This window comes from Chlorocebus sabaeus, chromosome 18 (genome assembly GCF_047675955.1).
Source record: "Chlorocebus sabaeus isolate Y175 chromosome 18, mChlSab1.0.hap1, whole genome shotgun sequence".
Taxonomy (NCBI): Eukaryota; Metazoa; Chordata; class Mammalia; order Primates; family Cercopithecidae; genus Chlorocebus; species Chlorocebus sabaeus.
In genome coordinates, this window is record NC_132921.1 from 73,507,281 (window position 1) to 73,531,161 (window position 23,881).

The 23,881-nt window shown below is 48.7% G+C and overlaps 1 protein-coding gene and 1 non-coding gene across 3 annotated transcripts in view; both read left to right on the forward strand.

Annotated features, from left to right (window-relative positions):
• Positions 1-23,881, forward strand: part of PRELID3A (PRELI domain containing 3A) — a 41,142-nt gene that overhangs the window by 5,998 nt on the left and 11,263 nt on the right. Inside the window, exon 1 of one of the 2 annotated variants that reach the window (XM_037982986.2) lies at positions 12,401-12,540. The exons of the other annotated variant lie outside the window; for it this stretch is intronic. Coding sequence (XP_037838914.1) covers positions 12,509-12,540 — 32 coding nt within the window. The 5' untranslated portion in view covers positions 12,401-12,508. Of the gene's footprint in view, positions 1-12,400; positions 12,541-23,881 lie in introns of those variants that run through there. 2 annotated transcript variants of the gene reach the window in all.
• LOC119618671 (U7 small nuclear RNA) lies at positions 9,646-9,707 on the forward strand. Its single transcript, XR_005235041.1, has one exon. It is a non-coding gene; the product is annotated as a U7 small nuclear RNA (small nuclear RNA).

Below are 23,881 nucleotides of genomic sequence, written 5' to 3' on the forward strand. Positions count from 1 at the left end.
ACAAACAAAAAAACTTATGTTTACATGAATGAACATGTACTTTATGCACCTTGATTTTTTCTTTTGCTTAACATATGTTTTTGTATGTTAATAACATATAGTTCCCCCCAGTCATTAATAAGCTCTATTGTATTCTCTTGTAAAGTTTTAATAGTTTTCTCACCAAGCGTCATTTAGACTACTTCTCATTTCTTTTTATTTCAGAAGCCACCGTGAGCTTTTTTTCTGAGACAGGGTCTTGCTTTGTCACCCAGACTGGAGTGCAGTGGCACGATCATAGCTCACCACAGCCTTGAGCTCCCAGGCTCAAGCCTCAACTTTCCAAATAGCTGTGACTACAGGCCTGCACCACCACAGCTGGCTAATTTTTAAATTTTTTTGTGGCAGAGTTTCACTATACTTCTGAGGCTGGTCTTGAGCTCCTGGCTTCAAGTGATCCTCCCATCTTGGCCTCCTAAAGTGCTGAGATTACAGGCATGAGCCCACGCACCTAGCCAAGTATTCTTGTTGGTACATGCATATATACATATGTGCCAGCGTCCATTCAGAGGATGGTTTCCTAGCAGAGAGACTGCTTGGTAAACAGTGTTTTTTAGAAAATAATGTGTGTTTTATGGCTAGGGCTTGAGCTCGCTCACCCAGAGTTGTACTGTATATGGTTGCCCACTAGGCGTCAGGAGAGCCCCATGAATCTCTAGACAACGCCATGCATTTCCAAAAATCCTTCAAATGTGTTCACAAGGCTGGTCTGGATTTTTCAAAAAATAATTTTTCTATTCTTCGTAGTTTATCTCCACGAACAACCTAATGCTGTGTTTTCTCTAAAGTGAAGCTGACATAATCTTTTCCAGTGGTGGTCTTGGTTTGTGCTACTATTCCTGGCAACTGGCCTCAGGTAAAGGAATAGAAAAGACACAATGTCCAGTTGCTATCTTCCAGATGATAATGAATAAAACCATGAATTATGTCACCGATGCCAGGGTGCTACCAATGCATGTTGCATGAATGACAATTGCAGAACATTTAGAAGATTCTTTATCACCCTTTTACTTGGTAGTGATCAAATATTTTTCTAGAAGTGTTGACCACAATAGTATACTCAAATCATAAAGTTTCTAGATGTTTCCCAATTGTGTCTTCTTGTAAAAAAATGTGATGATTGCTTTGGTACACCAAACTCCTTGTATAAGCCATCTTTTGAGTACAGTACCACAATCCCAGAAGGCATTATGTGAGAAGGCATTTGAAAGCTGAGAAGGAAATGGTTTGTGAGGAGCCTAGTGAGAAGCTCTGTAAGCTAGATTGGATAGAATTAAAGTGCCCAGAAATAGAAGTAAGGAGGAGAATGTAAGATGTGTATTGAAAAGACTTACTTCAGCAATTTTTTCTTTTTTTTTTTTTCTTTTTTTGAGCCTGTTGCCCAGGCTAGAGTGCAGTGGTGCAGTCTTGGCTCACTGTAACCTCTGCTTCCTGGATTCAAGTGATTCTCCTGCCCCAGCCTCCCAAGTAGCTGGGACTACAGGTGCCCGCCACCACACCGGCTAATTTTTTGTATTTTTATTAGAGACGGGGTTTCACCATGTTGGCCAGGCTGCTCTCAAACTCCTGACCTCAGGTGATCCACACGCCTCAGCCTCCCAAAGTGCTGGGATTACAGGTGTGAGCTACCACGTCTCACCTTACCTCAGCAATTCTATATAGGTGTTGAAAAGAAGACATATACCACACAAACTAAAAGGGATGTGCTCTGTTTTTTCAGAGTCAGGGTCTCACTTGTTGCCCAGGTTGCAGTGCAGTGGTGTGATCATAGCTCACCATAACCTTGAACTCCTGGGCTCAAGTGGTCCTATCACCTCAGACTGCTGAGTATCTGGGACAACATGCTCACAGCACCACACCCAGCTAATTGTTCTATTTTAAAAAATTTTCTTTTGGCCGGGGCAGTGGCTCGCGCCTGTAATCCCAACACTTTGGGAGGCCGAGGTGGGAGAATCACCTGAGGTCAAGAGATTGAGACCTTCCTGGCCAACATGAAACTCCGTCTCTACTAAAATAATACAAGAATTAGTTGGGTGTGGTGGTGGGCACCTATAGTCCCATCTACTCAGGAGGCTGAGGCAGGAGAATTGCTTGAACCCGGGAGGCAGAGGTTGCAGTGAGCCAAGATCACACTTCTGCAGTCCAGCCCGGTGACAGAGTGAGACTTCGTCTAAAGAAAAAAAAAAAATTTAGAAATGAGATCTGGCTATGCTGTCCAAGCTGGTGTCAAACTTCTGGCCTCAAGCTATTCTCCTCCCTCAGCTTCCCAAAGCACTGTGATTATAGGGATGAGCCACATGCCTGTCCTGCCCTGTTTTCATAATACTCTGGTACATCTTGTCCATTTGAGTCTCAAGGTGGTTGTGAATTTAGTAAGAGAAGATGTCCTTGGATTCCAGTAATATTCTGTAAGTTCTTAGAATAGCTAGGTGCTGGCAGGTAGCTAGGCACTAGCAGGTAGCTACTTCTGCACCTTGCTCTGACACCGAGGCAGGTTGAAGTCTCTGTAAATAAGATCTTCACTACCATTGTATTTACGGATCAGCGAAACACTACAGCCTGAGTTTTGTTATAGTCCTGGGGTAATAGATGAGGCAAATATCTATGACAAATGGGAAACATCCCCTCAGAATCTTCTTACCTATTGGGAGAATGGTTTTCTCTCTAAGTTAAAGCAAACTTTCTGATACAGCAGTTTTCAAACTTATTTATTTTTAGCAGCAGTCTTTTATAAAAATGAAAATTTGGGCCGGGCGCGGTGGCTCAAGCCTGTAATCCCAGCACTTTGGGAGGCCGAGACGGGCGGATCACGAGGTCAGGAGATCGAGACCATCCTGGCGAACACGGTGAAACCCCGTCTCTACTAAAAAATACAAAAAAAAAACTAGCCGGGTGAGGTGGTGGGCACCTGTAGTCCCAGCTACTCGGGAGGCTGAGGCAGGAGAATGGCATAAACCCGGGAGGCAGAGCTTGCAATGAGCCGAGATCTGGCCACTGCATTCCAGCCTGGGCGACAGAGCCAGACTCCGTCTCAAAAAAAAAAAATGAAAATTTGACATGGAATTTCAGTGTATAGAATCTGAATATATGCAAGCAAAAAGTAGGACCACTGCTTGAAAAACTCCTCAGTTTACCCCCGAGCTGGTCAATAAGGTCATAGGGCTTCCCGGATACGGCTCGAAATACACTAGACTAGACGGCTCTGTCAGTAATTACACTAGACAGAGCCCCCGCCGCCCCATGGCCAAGCCATGTTTACAATAGCTAGTTTACAACCACTAGGAGTCACCCTTGACTCACTGAACAAGCAATGTTCAAGTGACTACTGTTTACCACCACCTGGGTTAGACCCTGGGTACACAAAGATGAAGGAGGCTCAGGTCTCATCCTTGAGGAGCTCAGAGTCCATGCAGAACTACTTTCTAAACTTTAGGGAGCATTGTAATTGCCTGGGCTGCTCATTAATATGTATTGTTTCTGGTTTTCACCCCAGAAATGCCCATTCGAAAGGTATGGGGGAGCCTAGAAAGCTGCATCTTTAATCTAGTGGGAGAAACACAAACATAAGTGCAGTAATGAGGAACCAATGCGCTGGGTGTCAACGGAGGCAGCAGGAGGACTGCAGGATGACGGAGGGGCGTGACAGGCACCCAGGCAGGCATCATGAGGCAGGGAGGGCATGCCAGCAGAGGGAGCCCCAAGGGGCAAGTCCCAACTGCCTGGCTGTTAAAGTCTTCCAGAGGAGTGAGCCAGAGCCAGACCTGAAAGGGCCGCACAGTAGGGCTGGTCATACAACAGCAACCTGAGAGGAGCTCGCTCATATGGTGCACTGCTTCGCGTCACTGTGCTAAGGACTTCACACATGTTCTCATTTCATTCTCACAAGTCCCACCAGGTAGTGCTACTAGTATTACCACTTCATGAATGATGTTGACATTTAGCGAGATTAAGTGACTTGCAGAAGGGGAACCAGGACTGGAACCCAGGTTTGTTCCTTTCCAAACCCATGTCTTTAACTATTAAATCCTATTGCCTCTTTTTTTTTTTTTTTTTTTTTTTTTTTTTTGAGACGGAGTCTCGCTCTGTTGCCAGGCTGGAGTGCAGTGGCACGGTCTCTGCTCACTGCAACCTCCTCCTCCTGGGTTCAAGCGATTCTCCTGCCTCAGCCTCCCAAGTAGCTGGGATTACAGGCACGTGCCACCATGCCCGGCTAATTTTTTTGTATTTTTAGTAGAGATGGGGTTTCACCATGTTGGTCAGGCTGTTCTTAAACTCCTGACCTCGTGATCTGCCCACCTCAGCCTCCCAAAGTGCTGGGATTACAGGAGTGAGCCACCGCGACCAGCGTTTTTGTTTTGTTTTGTTTTTCGAGACAGAGTCTTGCTCTGTCACCCAGGCTGGAGTGCAATGGCATGGTCTCAGCTCACTACAATCTCAGCCTCCCACGTTCAAACAATTCTCCTGCCTCAGCCTCTCAAGTAGCTGGGACTGCAGACATGCCCCACCATGCCTGGCTAATTTTTATATTTTTAGTAGAGACAGGTTTCACCATATTAGCTAGGCTGGTCTTGAACTCCTGACCTCAGGCAATCCATCCTCCTTGGCCTCTGAAAGTGCTGGGATTACAGGCATGAGCCCCTGTGCCCGGCCCCTATTGCCTCTTAAAGGATGTAGACAAGGGAATGAACCAAAACAATCTGTAAGAGGTAAATTCCAGAGGACTTGAGGATTGGTTGGCTATAAGGAGTGAGCAGTCACTCCCTCTTCTCCAGCCTGGGGTGTCTAAGTGATGCCACCAACCTGAAAGATTTGTGGAAGAGGAGTGTGCTGAGGAAGGAAGAGTCTGCTAGCTGCCTAGGGAAATGCCTGCAAGTAGCTGGATGTGTGGGAATGAAGCTTGGGTAGAAATCTGAGATAGAGATGTTAGTTAGGGAATCAGTGGAAACTGTGAAACTCAATGAGTTTACTCAGAAAGAGAGGTATTGAGTGAGAAGAACAGAAAAATGGAGGATAAGTAGAATGTGCAAAGGAGGCAGCGAAAGGGAGTGTCACGGAAGCCAAGGGAGTGGAGTTTCAGGAAGAGTCACCTGAGTTCAAGTGCGTAGAGAGGTCCAGAAAGATGAGGACTGAAGAGTACCCACCGATTGGCACGTTTGATGGTTATTGACGACCTTATTAAGGAGTCAAGTTTCAGGACCCCATTATAGCACGTCGCAGAAAAACTAAGTGGGTCAACAGCAAGCTGGAGAGAGCAGGCATAGACCAGTCTTTTGAATGGCTAGAATGAGAAGTGAGGGGAACAATTGCAGGACATGACAGGAGGTGGAGCAGCCTGGAAGACAGACTCCCGGTGCTTCTCTGCACGGGTTGGCATTTGCCAGCATAAACTGCTAGGATGGCGAGAGTAATCCATCCTTTGCCTTGTGAAAATGGGCTTTTGCAACCAGGCAGATGACTGTGGTTCTCAAGCCAAAGAAATGGAGAAGAGGCATCGCAGCCTTAAGGGCTAGGGATGAATTTTTCTTCAAAATTCTCCATTTCCAGGAAGTCTTCACTCCTAGTTCCCACACCTGCTGGTGACAAGACACAGTCCTGATTTCCCTGCCTGAGAGGCCCAGCCGGGGTCCAAAGGAACAGCTGCATCCTGGTGCTGTTCCGCCAGCCAACAGGTGGCCACCCGCCCTTCTGGGTGGCATCTTTCCAGTTCTACAGAAACTATAAAACTGAAACAACAACAAAGGGACTGCTGGGCGTCGCTGAGTCAGACCCGTGTGTCACCTGGCCGCCCGCACACCCCATGCCTGCCTAGAGGGCCTTTCTGGGCTGCTGTCCAGGGCGCATGCGCCGCCCTGCGGCTAACTCTCCGCAAGGGCTGAGGGGTGGGCCAGGTCTGTCTCTGCAGGAGTGCCCCTCTAACAAAGGGCATGGCTCCACTTACTATTTACTTAAAAACAGTACATCTTTTTCTATTGGAGTGGTTGGCGATTGGGGATTGCTCCTTTGTTTCCCACAAAGCCCAGGCAATCCCCACCGGGTTTGGGGTGGGCAGGGTCCAGGTGGGTGAAACAACGGAAATGGTGTCACTCCTTTGGGGAACCACAGACAGAAGCAAGGGCTGGGAGGGGAGTTTTCTTTCTTTCAAGTTAAAAGACTTGGCTATATTTATAATCCAGGGTGGGATGCAGGGTGGAAGAAACCGAAATTTGAGTAGAGGACTGGCAGAGCAGATCCCCCCAACCCCGGCACCGCGGAGAGTTGGTGAAGTCAGTGTCATCTGAGGACAGAGGGCAGTGGGGAGCTTGGCCTGGGTCCAGATCGTGACAGCATCTCCTGCAGATGGGATATTCGCCCTGTGTCTGACACCGCGTCAGTACTCACGACCACTTGTGGGCCATCCAAGGCCATGAATGAGTGGTGACCCAGTGTGGGCCCCAGCAGCCCCGCTCCAGAGCCTGTGCCCTTAACCAGCACAAACCAACATACAGCTCCACCGTATCTAACCAAAGGGCCCAAAGGCAATAGAGATCACACTTTTGGATTAATTTTCTCTACGTGGCAAGAAGCAAAGTCATCAGCCCAGAGAGAGAGGGGCCGGGAACTGACAAGGAGGTGTGGGGAGCATGGTCCAGGATGGGGGAGGGTGATGACCAAGGATGAATGTATTACCCGTAGGGGACCTGGATAAAACAAGTAAGATCATGCCTTTTCTCCAGCAGCACAGAGTCATTTGGGCTCCTACCAGAGAGGGCCGACTGCAGTACGGAGGGAGAGAATGGAAAAACCAGAGCAGGAGCAGCTCAGATTAGCCCTGATGAGGTGCAGGACAGGTGGGATGGGCAGGATAGGAGGGCTGGGAATAGGAGCTAATGGAGTGTTTGGGGGCTGTGAGGTTAAAGAGAAGGTACCACTTGAGTGAGGTGGCAAAGAGGGAAGGACTGGAGGCAGTGCTCAGAGTGTGGGGGACCAGTGAAGGCTTAAAGATACATGTACATTCAGATGGGATTCAACAACATTTGGCCGGGCGCGGTGGCTCAAGCCTGTAATCCCAGCACTTTGGGAGGCCGAGGCGGGCGGATCACGAGGTCAGGAGATCGAGACCATCCTGGCTAACAGGGTGAAACCCCGTCTCTACTAAAAAATACAAAAAACTAGCCGGGCGAGGTGGCGGGCGCCTGTAGTCCCAGCTACTCGGGAGGCTGAGGCAGGAGAATGACAGGAACCTGGGAGGCGGAGCTTGCAGTGAGCTGAGATCCGCCACTGCACTCCAGCCTGGGCGACAGAGCGAGACTCCGTCTCAAAAAAAAAAAAAAAAAAAAAAAAAAAATTCAACATTTATAATAAAGAACCATGACCAAGGCTAAGGAGGGTCTCTGGTGGGCTGAGTTGCTCTAGACTGAATGTTTGTGTTCCTCAAATTCATACGTCGAAGCCTAACTTCCAGTGTGGTGGTATTCAGAGATGGTACCTTTGGGAGGTGATCAGGTCGTGAGGGTGGAGCCTCATGAACAGGATGACTGCCCTTATTAAAAAAAGGGGACCCCAGGGAGGTCCCTCACCCCTTCTGCCACGTGAGAACGCAGCAAGAAAACACCATCTAAGAACCAGGAAGCCAGCCCTCACCAAACACCAAATCTGCCAGGGCCTTGATCTCCTCAGCCTCCAGCACCCTGAGAACTGATTGATGTTTAAACCCATTTATGCCTGAAGTTGCAATGTTTTGAATTTTTGCTATCAGACCTTGGCAATTACTTTGAGCAGTAGGATATAAATAGCTCCCACATGCTTAGCGTTCCGATAATGGAACGCTAGGCATAAATTGATTTAAGCTGCCCAGTCTGTGGAATTTTGTTGTGGCAGCCAGCGCAGCCTATGAGGGAGTGGCTGGCTATGTCCTTGAGAACTGTTTCTTTACTGTTTCTCTCTTTCTTCCTTTCTTTCTCTCTTTCTTTTCTTTCTTTCATTGCTTTCCTTCTTTCATCTTTCTTTTTTTCTTTCTGTTCTTTTTTTTTTTTTTTTTTTTTGATGGACTATCACTCTGTCACCCAGATTGGAGTGCAATAGTGTGATCTTGGCTCACTGCAACCTCTGACTCTTGGGTTCAAGTGATTCTTCTGCCTCAGCCTCCCAAGTAGCTGGGATTACAGGTGCCTGCCACCACTCCTGGCTAAATTTTTGTATTATTAGTAGAGATGGGGTTTCGCCATGTTGCCTAGGTTGGTCTCAAACTCCTGGTTCCAGGTAATCCGCCCGTCTCAGCCTCCCAAAGTGCTGGGATTACAGGCATGAGCCACCATGCCTGGCTTTACATTTTCTTTCTTGCTGGTGACTTTTACCCTCCTGTTGGCATTGAGATGGCCACACTAGTTCCAGAAGCTAACCAATGAAAAAAACTTGTGCTTTGGACCAAGGGCCTTTTTCCTGGCAGTCTCTAAGCAGACACCCTCCTGTCTCCCAGGCCTGTGCTGGGTCACATGTAGGCTCCTAAATGAACCTCAGACCCTCAGACCACAAGGCAGCCTTGCAGCAAGGGGGTGGCTTCCCTGAGGCACTGAGTATGAGATGGGTACCACCACAAAGTCAAGGTTCTGTTAGGGAGGAAGAAGGTCCTCAGAGTGGGATACTGGAGTTTGAGATTTTTGAGGTGAAAGAGTTCAAAATGTGAGCAAGAGCCAAGATCGCGCCATTGCACTCCAGCCTGGGCAATAGGAGCGAAACTCCATCTCAAAAAAAAAAAAAAAAAAAAAAAAAGGCCAGGCGCAGTGGCTCACACCTGTAATCCCAGCTTTGGGAGGCCAAGGTGAGTGGATCACCTGAGGTCAGGAGTTCAAGACCATCCTGGCGAACATGGTGAAACTCCCTCTCTACTAAAAATATAAAAATTAGCTATGCGTGGTGTTGGGCACCTGTAATCCCCACTACTCAGGAGGCTGAGGCAGAGAATCATTTGAACCTGGGAGGTGGAGGTTGCAGTGAGCCGAGATCGTGCCACTGCACTCCAGCCTGGGTGACAGAATGAGGCTCCATCTTAAAAAAAAAAAAAAAATGATAGGAAGGCCCAGGGACCACAGGCCTCTGGGTAGGTCATTCTTGAGGATATTGACATCACCCAAAATTATGGCACAAGGTGGCAAGGGCATGGAGAGGGACACAGCAAGCCAACCTGCCAGACCCCGTAAGTGCAGCGGTACCGGAGAGGAGCGGGTGACAGACAAAGAGGAAAGGGGGTGGGGTGTGCTTCTTTTCCTTCTCCTTGAACCCTGTTGACTATAAGCACCTTAATTCTGAGCAGGGTTCGTCCTACTGCTCTGGGCAGGTGCCCATGTCTTTCCTATCTAGGGCAAGCTTCTTCCCTGGCCTCCCTGCCTGCCCCTACTCCCTCTACTCCCTGGTTTCCAAGCTTCACTGCATTCCGGAATCCCCAGGGAGCTTCTCAAAGCCTAATGCCCAGGCCACACTGCAGTCCAGTTGAAGGAAAGTCCCTACAGCTGCTTCCAAGCACCAGCGCTTGCCAGGACTCCTCAGGTTATCCATTATTACGCAGCCCGGGTTGGAACGACACCTCTGCCTGTTCCCACACTGCCCATTCTCTTCTCAAAAGCCAGGTGGAAGTGGTACAATTCTTTTAGAATTTGTCTGGCAGGTCTTCTTGTTTTTACTGGAAAATCCTCCAAAGGAAAAAACAGTAAAAAGGCAGTAGGAGCAAGTCATTCCCATTCATTCAAAAAACAGTTGTCTGGCTAGCACTGTGGCTGTCACCTGTAGTCCCAGCACTTTGGGAGGCCAAGGCAGGAGAACTGCTTGAGCCCAGGAGTTCAAGGCCAGCCTGGGCAACATAGCAAGACCCTGTCTCTACAATATATTTGGTTTTTATTAACCGGGCATAGTGCCTGTGGTCTCAGCTACTTGGGAGGCTGAGGAGGGAGGATCACTTGAGGCCTGGAGGTTGAGGCTGCAGTGAGCTATGATCACACCACTGCACTCCAGCCTAGGTGACAGAGTGAGACCCTGTCTCTCTCTCTTTTTTTTTTTTGAGACAGAGTCTCGCTGCGTCACCCAGGCTGGAGTGCAGTGGCGTGATCTTGGCTCACTGCAACCTCCGCCTGCCGGGTTTAAGCGATTCTCGTGCCTCAGCCTCCCGAGTAGCTGGGATTACAGGCATGCACCACCACATCCGGCCAATTTTTGTATTTTTAGTAGGAGACGGGGTTTCACCATGTTGGCCAGGCTGGTCTCAAACTCCTGACCTCAAGTGATCCTCCCTCCTCGGCCTCCCAAAGTGTTGGGATTATAGGCATGAGCCACCACATCCGGCTAACCCTGCCTCTTAAAAAGAGAAAAAAGGCCAGGCACGGTGGCTCACGCCTGTAATGCCAGGCCAAGGAGGGTGGATCAGGAGGTCAGGAGTGTGAGACCAGCCTGACCAACATGGTGAAACCCTGTCTCTACCAAAAATACAAAAATTGGCCTGGCATGGTGGTGCTTGCCTGTAATCCCAGCTACTCGGGAGGCTGAGGCAAGAGAATCGCTTGCACCCTGGAGGCGGAGATTGCAGTGACCCCAGATTGCGCTATTGCACTCCAGCCTGGGTGACAGAGTGAGACTCTGTCTCAAAAAAAAAAAAAAAGAAAAGAAAAGAAAAGAAAAAAGAAAAAAAGTTTTCAAGTCCCTAATATTTTCCAGGCACTGGGAATACAAAGATGAAAAATACATGAGTGTCCCCCACAACAAAGTCGAACAAAAACACTTCCTCAGGGGACAGAAGTATACACAGCATTGTGATAGGTGCTATGGCAGAGAACAGCTCCATGGCATCCAGTAGTCATCTCTAAACCTGAGGTGGGGAGGAGGCCAGAAGCCTTCCCAGAAAGTAGGCCCTTTCCAGCTTCGCCATCTTCATCTCCACCTGACTTTGGCCTCCCATAGACGGCCAAGCCTACTTCCTGGATCTAGCTTGAGTTAAACGGTTTTGCCTCACAAACCTCAAATTCTCAAATCTGTCTGAGCTCACCATGAATTATAAAGCCTTTTATAATTCATGTGACAACTCATGCCATGAGCTATGGCTCCTGTCTCCCTTTCTGGCCTCAACTCTTGCCATTTGCCACAGGACCCTACGGTCCAGCCTCTAGCTTCTGGGCCTTGTGTATTCTGCTCTCCTCCCAGGAGGATACCTCCAGGACCAGCAGGGAGCAGGGCTCTCTGGGTGGAGGAAACTGAACCAGTGCCTGGGATGAAGAAGGCGAGGGCGTGTGCAGGAATCACCATAGCTCAGGTAGCCTGAGGCCAGTGCACCTAGGACGGGGAGGGGTCTCCTTTACTGTCAGCATCTCCTGGAGAGCTGTCCCCACGGCCACAGACGTCCCCGGGGCGCCAGGCCCTGCTCTAAGCTGGGACTCAGCCGACTCAGACAAGGGCCCTGTCCTCTCACCCCATCTCATCCTGGAGAAGAGTACCCTCTTCTCAGAACAAGCATGTCACTTCCTTGCACTTTAACTTCGTTTGCGGCAGTGCAGGGTACTTTACAAAGCTATAAAGGAGTTTATCCTGGTGCAAAGGGAGACTCTTTTTCCTTACAGGATTTGCTTTAGAAAACTTGTAATCACAAATTCTTTTTGAGATATACGTAAATTTTTTTAAAGCTAAATATTTCCCCCCAGTTTTACAACTCAAGAATGTATTTTCTCAAGGACTTGAGAGTCCTCTCTTTGAAATGTCATCCCCATCTCCCAGTTCCGTGGGAGGGTAGGAGTCCAGCTACCAGAGAGCCCCTGGCTTCAAATTGTAAACCTACCTCCTGTAGTAAAGATATGAAAAATTCATTTTTCCTTTGGATAAAGGCAATTAGCAAACGCAAATGGCCACTGCATTTACTAATGGCCACTCCAACATCAGGCGAATTTAAGATGAACTCTGTGACAAATGGTGCAGTGGAGTCCCCTCCCCGGAGGGCTGTCTCGTTTACCTCGGGAGCATGTGTGGGGTAGGTGGCATCCTCCCGGCCGTTTGATACAGGCTGAGATTTCTGTCATTGCAGCCTATTTGCGGATTGCTTGTGATGCACATCACATGCTGGTTTAATGTTTGTTCAAGACCCAAACTGCAGTGGAGTTTTGAGGGTTGACAGGTTCGTTTTTCATCACACGTCCCCGACAGTAGAAACCGGCGTAGCTGGACAGGGCCTTGGGAGAATTTGGACAGTGGGAATAAAGACGAGCGTCGCCTCCTACGCCCGCCGCATCTGCAGCAAGCGCGCACCGTGAACCTCCGGGTAGCAGCGCAGGTCTCGGGCTGCGCCACAGCCGCGCCCGCAGAGCTATTTTTAGCCGCCGCAGCCTGCGCGGCCACCAGACGGGGTGGGCGGCACCCAAGAGCGCCCCGCCCATCGAGGCCCCGCCCACGCCTCGCCGGGAGCTGAGCGGGCCGGAGCACCCGGCCCGCATCCCAGAGCCCGCGCCCTGCGCCGGCGGCAATGAAGATCTGGAGCTCGGAGCACGTGTTCGGGTGAGGCCTGGCTGAAGGCCGCGGTGGGGCCGCCCGGACGCCGGCTCCTGCTCCCGAGCCCGGCTGGAGCGGTCCGGGAAAGGCCGGACCTCACAGCGGGCCTCGCGGAGTCCCCTGCCCTGCGCCGGCCGTTCCCAGACCGCGACCTCGGCGTCCCGGAGAGGGGCACGCGCCCTTCCCCGGGACCGCGGTCTGGGCGAGGCGCTGCGCCCGGTCCGGCCTCTCCCCCGGCGTGCGCAGGGGCCTGGCTGCAGGCAGAGAGGCCCCGCTGGTGGTCCACGACCAGGGCGGGGGCAGCCGGAGCGGGGCGGCCGGAGCGGGGACGGCGGGGGCTGGGGCGGCCGGAGCCGGGGGAGGGGGCGGGGGCCTGGCGCTAGCTGCTCTCCTTTGGGTCGGGAGCCGGGCAGGGGAGAGGCCTGCAAACTGGCGCCTTTGCTGAGATTGTCATAAATCTTCCGCGCGTTTCACTGAGGGCCCACGGCGGGCTGTGAGCTCTGGAGAAAGCTGAAGGGAAAGAAGGCATTTGGGGGGCCCTGGCCCTGAACTCACTTTTAGGCACGGAAGGCCTCCAAGCCAGCGTGGAAAACCCCGAACTTTAAAAGTGCCCCCCCGGCACACGGATGGAAGTAGAGGTCATTATCTTAAGTGAAGCCAGGCCCAGAAAGACAAGTATCGTGTGTTCTCTCTCCTAAGTGGGTGCTTAAGAATGTGTTCACATGGATGTAGAGAGTGAACATCAGACGATGGAGACTCTGAAGGGTGAGCGGGTGGGAACAGGGAGGATAATGAGAAATTGGTTAATGGGTGCAAGGCACCTTCCCGGCTAATGCATACCCTAGGAGCTCTGACTTGATTACTACGAAATCTATGCATGTAACGAAATTGCATGTATACTCCATAAAATTGTGCAAATAAAAAGAAAAAAAAAGTGCCCTCCTAACCTAAGTGGTATCTTCTTAAGTCAGTGATCTATAACACACTGAAATTATTCTTTAATATTTATTTACAGCAATAAAGATTTTTAAATTATCTGACCTCACTTAAGCATTAAGCATTTTATTTTTTGGGGAAAAAAAGTACTGCGTGGAAGGAAATTGTCATCCTTTGACTATTTTTTTATTTTTTTGAGACAGTCTCGCTCTGTCACCCAGGCTGGAGGGTTTTTTTTTTTTTTTTTGGAAACAAGAGTCTTGCTCTGTAACCCAGGCTGGAGTGCAGTGGCGCGATCTTGGCTCACTGTAACTTCCCCATCTCGGGTTCAAGTGATTTTCCTTCCTCAGCCTCCTAAGTAGCAGGGACTACAGGCATGGGCCATTACGCCTGGCTAATTTTTGTATTTTTAGTAGAGATGGGGTTTTGCCATGTTGGCCAGGCTGGTCTCGAACTCCTGACCTCAGGTGATCCACCCGCCCTGGCCTCCCAAAGTGCTGGGATTATAGGTGTGAGCCACTGTGCCTGGCCTGACTTTAAACATGTAAAATTATTATAAAAATATATCAAGTGGTTTCAAAACCTCTGAAATTATTTTTCATGAAGTCTTTAGACTTGATGGGATCTACTTTTTGGTATGGCCTGCAGTGTTTCTCAAGTAGGTCTGGATGCCGTGGACAGTTAAGTCGTTGCATACCAGGGGTGCCCAGGTGGTTGGGGCTCCGTTTTCTCATGGAATGGCTGGGGTCTGCCCTAGAGGTTTGTTAACTGTCTGTGGACAAGCACAAATGAATAGCCAGCTGTGAAAAATCGCAGTTGATGCTTTTGAAAATTGTTGCAGCTGCTAACTCCCATTTATTTTTTAAGGTTTACTGAAGTACACTTTACATACCATAAAATTATACACATTTTAAGTGTATAATTCATTAAGTTTGACTAAGTGCGACCATCACACAGTCCTGTCTTACAACACTTCCATCCTCCTACAGAGGTGCCCCATGGGCATTAGCTTCCCATTTCACCCCATTTTCACCCCTGCCCCAGGCAACCAGGAATCTGTTTTCTGTTTTATGAATTTGCCTTGTTGGGACGTTGCATGTAAATGTCATCCTGCAATATGGGGTGTTTTGTGTCTGGCTGCTTTCGCTTCCCGTCATCTTCTGGAGGCTCCCCATGTGGTAGAGTGTCAGTATCTCATTTCTCCCATCATTCATTTTGTGTTCCTGGCACCCCGCCAGGGCCTGGTGCTTAGCAGATACTCAGAAGGGGTGAGGAATCTCACACGGAGCTCAGATGCCCTTCCAGGACGGGGGCAGCTATCCACCAAAGGAATCCTGGTCGTCCCTGGAGCTGCTGTGGACTAGGTGCTAATTCTCTGCCATAGACTTTTGAACTTAAAAGCAAAGGGCTGTAATGAAGCCTGACAAATGTGGAATGTGGCTGGCTGAGGATGCTGTCATTGGCCTGTGGCTGGACGGGTTATGAATGATGTGGTACCATGAGGTGGCATAGCATCCAAATGACAGTACAAATTGGAAGTCTGGCCTCCTGGCTGGACTTACTGTGTAGCTTTCCCCTTGTTTCATCCATTGAAATCCCTGATTTTTTTTCCTTTGAGGATTATAGACCTTTCTCTTTCTTTCTATATTTAAAAAAAAATGTTTGTTTTACTGTTAGGTGAACATTTGATTGGAAATTAATAAATTTCCTTTTTTTTTTTTCCTTTTTTTTTTTTTTGAGGCAGAATCTTGCCCTGTCGCCCAGACTGGAGTGCAGTGGTGCGATCTTGGCTCACCACAACCTCTGCCTCTCAGGTTCAAGCTATTCTTGTGCTTCAGCTTCCCAAGTAGCTGGGACCACAGGCGGGTGCCACCACGCCTGGTGAATTTTTTGTATTTTTAGTAGAGACAGGGTTTCACCATATTGGCCAGGCTAGTCTCGAACTCCTGACCTCAAGTGATCCACCCACCTTGGCCTCCTGAAGTGCTGGGATTACAGTACTTTTGAAATGAATAAATAATTAGGCATACTTTTGATCTTACCAAGTTTTCTTCCTGTGTCCACATCGAGAAGAAACTCTGCAGGCCCTGAGATCACTCACAGCAGACAGCAGTGTAAACACTCGGACAAAAACAGCCTGGGGAAAGCCCATGGATTAACATGTGTGTTACCTAGACAGGGGAGAAAGTAGTTTAAATATAATTAAAAATATATGACCAAAGTATAGAAAGGGACATTTAAACATGAACAGGGTTTAAAATGTCTTCCTCCCTTGCTGGGCGCGGTGGCTCACACCTGTAATCCCAGCACTTTGTGAGGCCGAGGCAGGTCGATCACCTGAGGTCAAGAGTTCGAGACCAGCCTTAACATGGAGAAGCCCCGTCTCTACTAAAATTACAAAATTAGCCAGGTGTGGTGGTGCATGCCTGTAATCCCAGCTACCTGGGAGGCTGAGGCAGCAGAATTGCTTGAACCTGGGAGGCAGAGGTTGCAGTGAGCCAAGATGGCGCCATTGCACTCCAGCCTGGGCAACAGGAGCGAAACTCCATCTCAAAAAAAAAAAAAAAAGGGCCAGGCGCAGTGGCTCACGCCTGTAATGCCAGCACTTTGGGAGGCTGAGGCGTGCGGATCACGAGGTCAGCAGTTCAAGACTAGCATGACCAACATGGTGAAATCCTGTCTCTACTAAAAATTCAAAAATTAGCCGGGCATGGTGGCATGCGCCTGTAAACCCAGCTACTCAGGAGGCTGAGGCAGGAGAATTGCTTGAACCCGGGAGGCGGGCGTTGCAGTGAGCTGAGATTGCACCATTGCACTCCAGCCTGGGTGACAGAGCAGGACTCTGTCTCAAAAAAATAAAGTTTTCCTCCCAGAATTGAATGAGGTTTCAGGCAGACCTGTAACAAAATAGTCAATAACAAAGCCCATCACAGATAGATTTCCAGCAGAGTTCAAGGCTGCACACACCTTTGATTCTTACATCTGCCAGGAATGTCTGGCCATGTCCATCTTAGGGCAGGACGGGCTTTGGGGCACGGGGAGTCATGCTTAAAGCAGGCTTGCCTTCCAGCCAGGAGCAAGGAAGAGAAATTGAACATTACAGATGAGTTGAAGCCTGCTCTTTTCCCTCCCCACTGCTGTTCCACTGTGTTTCCCTCCCAGCAGGTAGCCATGAGGATTGAGTTTGGTGAGCATCCTTCTGAGGGGGTGTATGTTCCAGAGGTTCACTTTACTGCATCTGTGTATATGTATGTGTCATTATCACGTGTGTCATATTGTCTTCTTTTCTTTCTCTTTTGAAATGGAGTCTCACACTGTCACCCAGGCTGGAGTGCAGTGGCAGGATCTCAGTTCACTGCAACCTCTGGCTCCCAGGTTCAAGCAGTTCTGCTGCCTCAGTCTCCCGAGTAGCTGGGATTACAAGCACCTGCTACCACGCCCAGCTAATTTTTATATTTTTAGTAGAGACAGGGTTTCACCATTTTGGCCAGGCTGGTCTCAAACTCCTGACCTCAAGTGATCCACCCACCTGGGCCTCCCAAAGTGTTGGGATTACAGGCGTGAGCCACCGCGCCTAGCCCTATTGTTTTTCGAAAATCCATCCATATGAGATGTCTATAGATGCCTATGTAAATATATGTAGATATAGATTTTAATAGCTGTATGAATGTGCCACCATTTATTCTTTTTTTTATTGGAGGACATTAAGTTTTCCCCTTATTACAGATCGAACTGCAGTGACCAGCCCTGTGTCTATTTCCCACTCAATCAAGGGCCCACTTAGGCCCGTGGATTTCAAGCTCTTCAGCCTCAGGACCTGTTGACTTAGCAAAACCCTAAACAGTTTTGCTTATGTGGGTTATATCTGTCAGGATTTACCATATTAGAAATTAAAAATGAGAAATTGAAAGAGTTAATTCATTAAATTTAACACTAATAAACCTAATATATTAACATAATGTTTCTGAATAAAAAACTGTATTCCCAAAAATTAGTGAAAGGAGTGGTGCTGTTTCTTTTCTTTTTTTTTTTTTTTTTTGAGACGTAGTCTTACTCTGTCGCCCAGGCTGGAGTGCAGTGGCGCGATCTCAGCTCACTGCAAGCTCCGCCTCCCGGGTTTACGCCATTCTCCTGCCTCATCCTCCTGAGTAGCTGGGACTACAGGCGCCTGCCATCATGCCTGGCTCATTTTTTGTATTTTTTAGTAGAGACGGGGTTTCACCGTGTGAGCCAGGATGGTCTTCATCTCCTGACCTCGTGATCTGCCCATCTCGGCCTCCCAAAGTGCTGGGATTACAGGCTTGAGCCACTGCGCCCGGCCCATTTTTTGTATTTTTTAGTCGAGACAGGGTTTCACCGTGTTAACCAGGATGATCTCGATCTCCTGACCTCGTGATCCACCCACTTCGGCCACCCAAAGTGCTGGGTTTACAGGCATGAGCCACCGTGCCTGGCCGCTGTTTCTGTTTTTACTAATATCTACAGTATCTGGCTTAATAGGAGATAACTTGATTCTCATATCTGCTTTTGCAGTCTGTGTTTGGCAATACATAGTTTTGGTTGAAGTGTATGGATAAACCCCAGCCTCACACAAATACGCAGCTGGAAAAGGTGGGCGTATCTTAGTAGTCTTTTTAAGTAATTATGACTATTCTTTCCTACTATGACAAAACAAACGGTAGCTTCTTAACACTTAGTTGGAATACAACACCTGAAACTATAATGAATAGAGTATTGAGCTCTGAGGCCTAGGTGGGGGGATCGCTTAAGCTCAGGAGTTTGAGACCAGACTGGGCAACATAGTAGGCCCTGCCTCTACAAAAAATACATACAAAAATTAGCCAGGTGTGGTGGCTTGTGCCTGTAGTCCCAGCTGTTCAGGAGGCTGAGGCAGGAGGATTGCTTGACCCCAGGAGTTTGAGACTGCAGTGACAGACCATACCATCTCTTAAAACAACCACCACAACAACAAACCCATTGGCCTGTCCTGTATATAAATGAGTCTTTAACCCAGGTATGACTTGGAATCGTCTGGAATATAGGCTTCCACTGAGCGTGTAGCAGTCATCCAGCTCCTGGTAGCAGATAAAAGTTTTCTGAAATTTCAGTGATCACTTTATTTATTTTTTTCTAGACAGAGTCTCACTCTGTCACCCAGGCTGGAGTGCAGTGGCATGATCTCAGTTCACGGCAACTTCTGCCTCCCAGATTCAAGCAGTTCACCTGCCTCAGCTTCCCAAATAGCTGGGATTACAGGCGCCTCCCACCACGGCCTGCTAGTTTTTGTACTTTTAGTAGAGAAGGGGTTTTGCCATGTTGGCCAGGCTGGTCTCGGACTCCTAACCTCAGGCGATCCACCTGCCTTGGCCTCCCAAAGTGCTGGGATTACAGGCGTGAGCCACCGTGCCTGGCCAAATTATCACTTTAAAGCTCAAATTTTATCTTTGGCAGCAAATGCTATCAGTTGTCTTCCCTGAAGCACAGGCTTACTTTGTTAACATTCAAGAAATCATCTGCCAGATCTCCAAGTCTGAATAAGCAAAGTTTATCTGTTTATTCTTCTTTCTGTTGATTGCTCTTTCAAGAACAAGAGGCAGGCAGTGAGTGGAAAGCAGCAGAGAGACAGGGGCTGTCACTCACAGTGAGCAGGTGCCGGCGCCCCCAGACACCCCATAGTCGAGGGACTTGGGCCGCAGCAGCAGAAGTGCTTCTGGTGCACTTCTGTTCCCTCACACAGATTATCAAAGAGAAGAGTACTCAGGGGTCAAGCAGTCATAAAATTAATCACTTGGCCATGTAATGACAGATGTCCCTAAGAGAAACTGGCATTGTTTCCTGAGTGCACAGCAGTGAGGACTGTGGCGGCCACATGCGGTCTGGAGCCCTGCCTCACTGCTGGGAAGACACTGGCTCTGTGCCTTCATTGCTTTTGCAGAATCAGTACAAATGTCAATACAGCAACAAAGGCCAGTCATCGGCTGGATGCGGGGGCTCATGCCTGTAATCCCAGCACGTTGGGAGGCCGCGGTGGGTGGATCACCTGAGGTCAGGAGTTTGAGACCAGCCTAGTCGACATGATGAAACCCCATCACTACTAAAAATACAAAAATTAGCTGGGTATGGTGGCTCATGCCTGTAGTCCCAGCTACTCGGGAAGGTGAGGCACAAGAATTGTTTGAACCCGGGAGGTGGAGGTTGCAATGGGTCAAGATCACACCCACTGCACTTCAGCCTGGGCAACAGAGTGAGACTCGGTCCTCCCCACCCCACCACCACCAAAAAAGGCCAGTCATGTCTCAGTAGCACTGTGACAACAGTTGTGGCCGGAAAAGGTCTTGGAGCCCCCAGGGTGTTGACCCACACGCTAGGGAGCAGCTGATGGAGGCCTTGGGTCACTTGGTGGTGGGCTGTAGCAGGCTCTTTATCTTGTTTTTGGCTGCCTACATTCTTTTTTCTTTCTTTTTTTTAAGAGATGGTCTTGCTCTGTTGCCTAGGCTAGAGTGCAGTAGCGCAATCATGACTTACTGTGGCCTCAAACTCTTTGGCTTAAGTGATCCTCCCATCTCAGGCTCTGGAGTGGCTGGGACTACAGTTGTGTGCCACCATTTGGTGGTTTTTGACATACGGATCTTCCTCTGTTGCGCAGGCTGGTCTTGAACTCCTGGTCTCAAGTGAACTTCCTGCCTTGGCCTCCCAAAATGCTGGGGTTACAGGCATAAGCCAACACACCTGGCCTGCCTAAATCTTTTTTTTGTTTGTTTTTGTTTTGAGACAGGGTCTCACTCTGTTGCCTAGGCTGGAGTGCAGTGGTATGATCTTGGCTCACGGCAACCTCTGCCTCCCAGGTTCAAGCGATTCTCCTGCCTCGGGCTCCTAAGTAGCTGGGACTATAGGCGTGTGACATCACGCTCAGCTAATGTTTATATTTTTAGTAGAGATGGGGTTTTACCATGTCGGCCAGACTGTTCTAGAACTCCTGTCTTCAAGTGATCCGCCTGCCTCGGCCTCCCAAAGTGCTGGGATTACAGACGTGAGCCACCGTGCCTGGCCTTAAATCTTTTTAAGACAATTTTTTTACTATGGAAATTTCAGAACTATGCAAACATGGAGGGACTAGAATACTGAGAGCCGGTGCCACCCCCAGGTTAACAGTTACCCTCAGGCAGCCAGTCCAGGGTCCTCTGTGTCCCCAGCCACTGCCCCTTCCCCTGAGTTATTTTAGGCAAATCCCAGACATCTTGTGATTTCCTCCTCCTTCATCTTCCCGACACTGTTGGTGCTTAGAGAGTCCTTTGTTATTCCTTTCCAGTCCCCAGCACAGAAACCAGCTTCCCTTAGCCCGCAGGCAGACCCACCACACACGTGGCGTCGGAGTCGGAGTGTTTAGGACTCCTGTGTTTGGGGAACCATCCTTGCTGGGCGGCAGCAGAGGCCTCTTGCCCCTGGGGGACCGGATTCCCCAGAGGTCTCCCTGACAGCAGCAGAGGAGGCTTCTGCCGCCTGGTTGGGGATCCCTGAGTAGGCAGTTCTCTGCTCCTCTTGAAAATAAACTTCAGCACATTCCTCTTCTGCCTAAACCAGGCAGCTGAGAACCCTGACTGATTTCAGCAGGGGCGGGGTGTCCATTTTCAGCTTCTCTGGGTAAACTGCTCCCATTAGTGCCTGTGCCAGTTTGTGTCCACCAGCAGCATTTCTGTTTTCCTATTTCCTATACCCTTTCCAGTACTCAGCATTGCCAGACTTGTCTATTTTTGCCCATTGAAAGTATGTCAGGCTATTTTTGTTCTGTTTTTTGTTGTTGTTGTTGTTGTTGTTTTAGACAGGGATTTGCTCTGTCACCCAGGCTGGAGTGCAGTGGTGCAGTCATGGCTTATTGCAGCCTTGACCTCTGGTCTCAGGTGATCCTCCTGCCTCAGCCTCAGCCTCCCAAATAACTAGTACCACAGGGGCGTGCCACCATGCCTGATTAATGTTTTATTTTTTGTGGCGATGAGGGGGTCTTACTATATTGCCCAGGCTGGGCTTGAACTCCTGGCATCAAGCAATGTTCCTGCCTCAGCCTCCCCAAGTACTGGGATTTACAGGCATGAGCCACCGTGCCCAGACAAGGCTATTTTCTTTTGCCAAGGTGTGTGCTATTGACTTGCTGTGCTTAGACTTTATCATTTTAGAGATGTTGAGATGTTATGTTTATCATTTTCCTCCATTGTTCTGTTGATATAGGTACTAACTTGTGTGGTCATCCTGCTGTAATTTGTAAAATTATTTATTATGTGCATATTTTAAGCAGGTTGTATTTAGTTTAAATCCTCAGCCAGAAAGATGCAAGTTTTTTTTTTTTTTTTTTAGTTGGAGCCTTGCTTTGTCGCTCAGACTGGGGTGCAGTGGGGCGGTCTCGGCTCACTACAACCTCCACCTCCTGGGTTCAAGCAATTCTCCTGCCTCAGCCTCCCAAGTAGCTGGGATTACAGGCGCCTGCCACCATGCCTGGCTAATTTTTGTATTTTTCGTAGAGATGGGGTTTCCCCATGTTGGCCAGGCTGGTCTTGAACTCCTAACCTCAAGTGATCTGCCCGCCTCGGCCTCCCACAGTGCTGGGATTACAGGCATGAGCCACTGCACCCAGCCCTAAGATGCAAGAATTTTATATGAAAGAAGCATTATTTGAGATAAGCTTAATGCAAAAATCTCTCAATGTTTAGATTATTTTAAGCTTAATGTTAGAAGGCATAGCCTATTCTGCTTAAAGTAATGATTTCTATGGGAACAAGTTTAAGCAATTTAACTGAGAAGCCTTCAGATTATTCATTGAGGAGGCTCTCCTGGGAGACTGGGACCCTTTCTGCTTCTCATGTATCTCTAGATTCTCTTTCCTTACATAGATCTGGGGTCTACCATGTCCCTGACAGTTCTTGCCTAAACCTGAGAGAGACGAAAGGGCTCCGCTCCGACTGAATTCTTAGAGTGATCAGGACCACCCAGGCTTGGCTTCTTCACCCCTTTCTTCTCTTTATGTTGCCAGTGGAATGTGTCAACTTAGTGACACAATTGCATGGTTTGAAAAACTGAACATAAATGTTCTGTTGTTGAGAGAGGATTCCAGGCCAGGCCCTGATAATTTAGAGGCCACCCAATGTAATAGAAAGAACAGGTTAGGGACCTGTGAGACCTGGTTCTCATCTGGGCCCTGCTGCTGACTTTCACCTAGGACAAGAGTTTGATGAGGGATGAGGGTAAAGTAAATTAATGATCACTCAGTTATATTAAAAAATGACCTCAAGTATGGAACAAAAAACTTCAGTATCCTCATAATCTTTCATATTTTATTCGGAGATTTCATTTCTAGAACTTTCTCCTAAGGAAGAATTAGATATGTTGAAAGACTAATGTACATAAATGTTCTCTACTGTTATAATTTATCATGTAAAAGTGGAAGCAATCGACATAACATAACCCACCATAGAGGACTGGTGAAATATACATAGCCACAAGATGACCTAGTGTACAGCCGTTTATAATCCTATTTCTGAAAATGGTTTCATGATATAGGAAAATGTTTATCAGCAGTTATAAAAAGTGGATGGTAGGGTGGATGTGGTGACTCAACCCCTGTAATCCCAGCACTTTGGGAGGCCGAGGCAGGCGGATCACGAGGTCAGAAGATTGAGACCATCCTGGCTAACATGGTGAAACCCCATCTCTACTAAAAGTACAAAAAATTAGCCGGGTTTGGGTGACGGGCACCTGTAGTCCCAGCTACTTGGGAGGCCGAGGCAGGAGAATGGCGTGAACCCGGGAGGCAGAGCTTGCAGTGAGCCGAGATTGCGCCACTACACTCCAGCCTGGGCGATAGAGCGAAGATATGTGTGCATGTGCATGTATATGTGTCTGCATGCATATGTGCACACATGTGTGAATGTGATGGTACATATGTGTGTGCACACATCCGGGCTTGCCTCTGGGCTGTGTCTACACATACGCTGGACAGACCTCTCTGGGCACCTCTGAAGAAATAATGATCTTGTCAGAGAATGTCCTTGCAGGAGGCTCAGAGGCTTCCTGGGAGAGAGCAAGCCCTGAAGAAAGGACGGATTAGGACAATTAGGGCGATGAAGTGACTTGCTAGCAACCCCTCAGCAGCCCAGGGGAAGGTCCATGCTGAACAGGTGTGGTGGCTCCTTACTTGGCTCCCATCAGACGTGCATCTGACCCCTGCAGGTTTCAGGCCTAAATAAGTGCAGAGCTCTGGAAAGCAATGGGTAACTTGCAACCACTCTGATGGCAGGAAATAAAACAAGGGGAGGCTGAGTGTGGTGGCTCATGCCTGTAATTCCAGCACTTTGGGAGGACAAGGCAGGAGGATTGCTTGAGGCCTTGAGTTCAACACCAACCTGGCAACATAATGAGACCT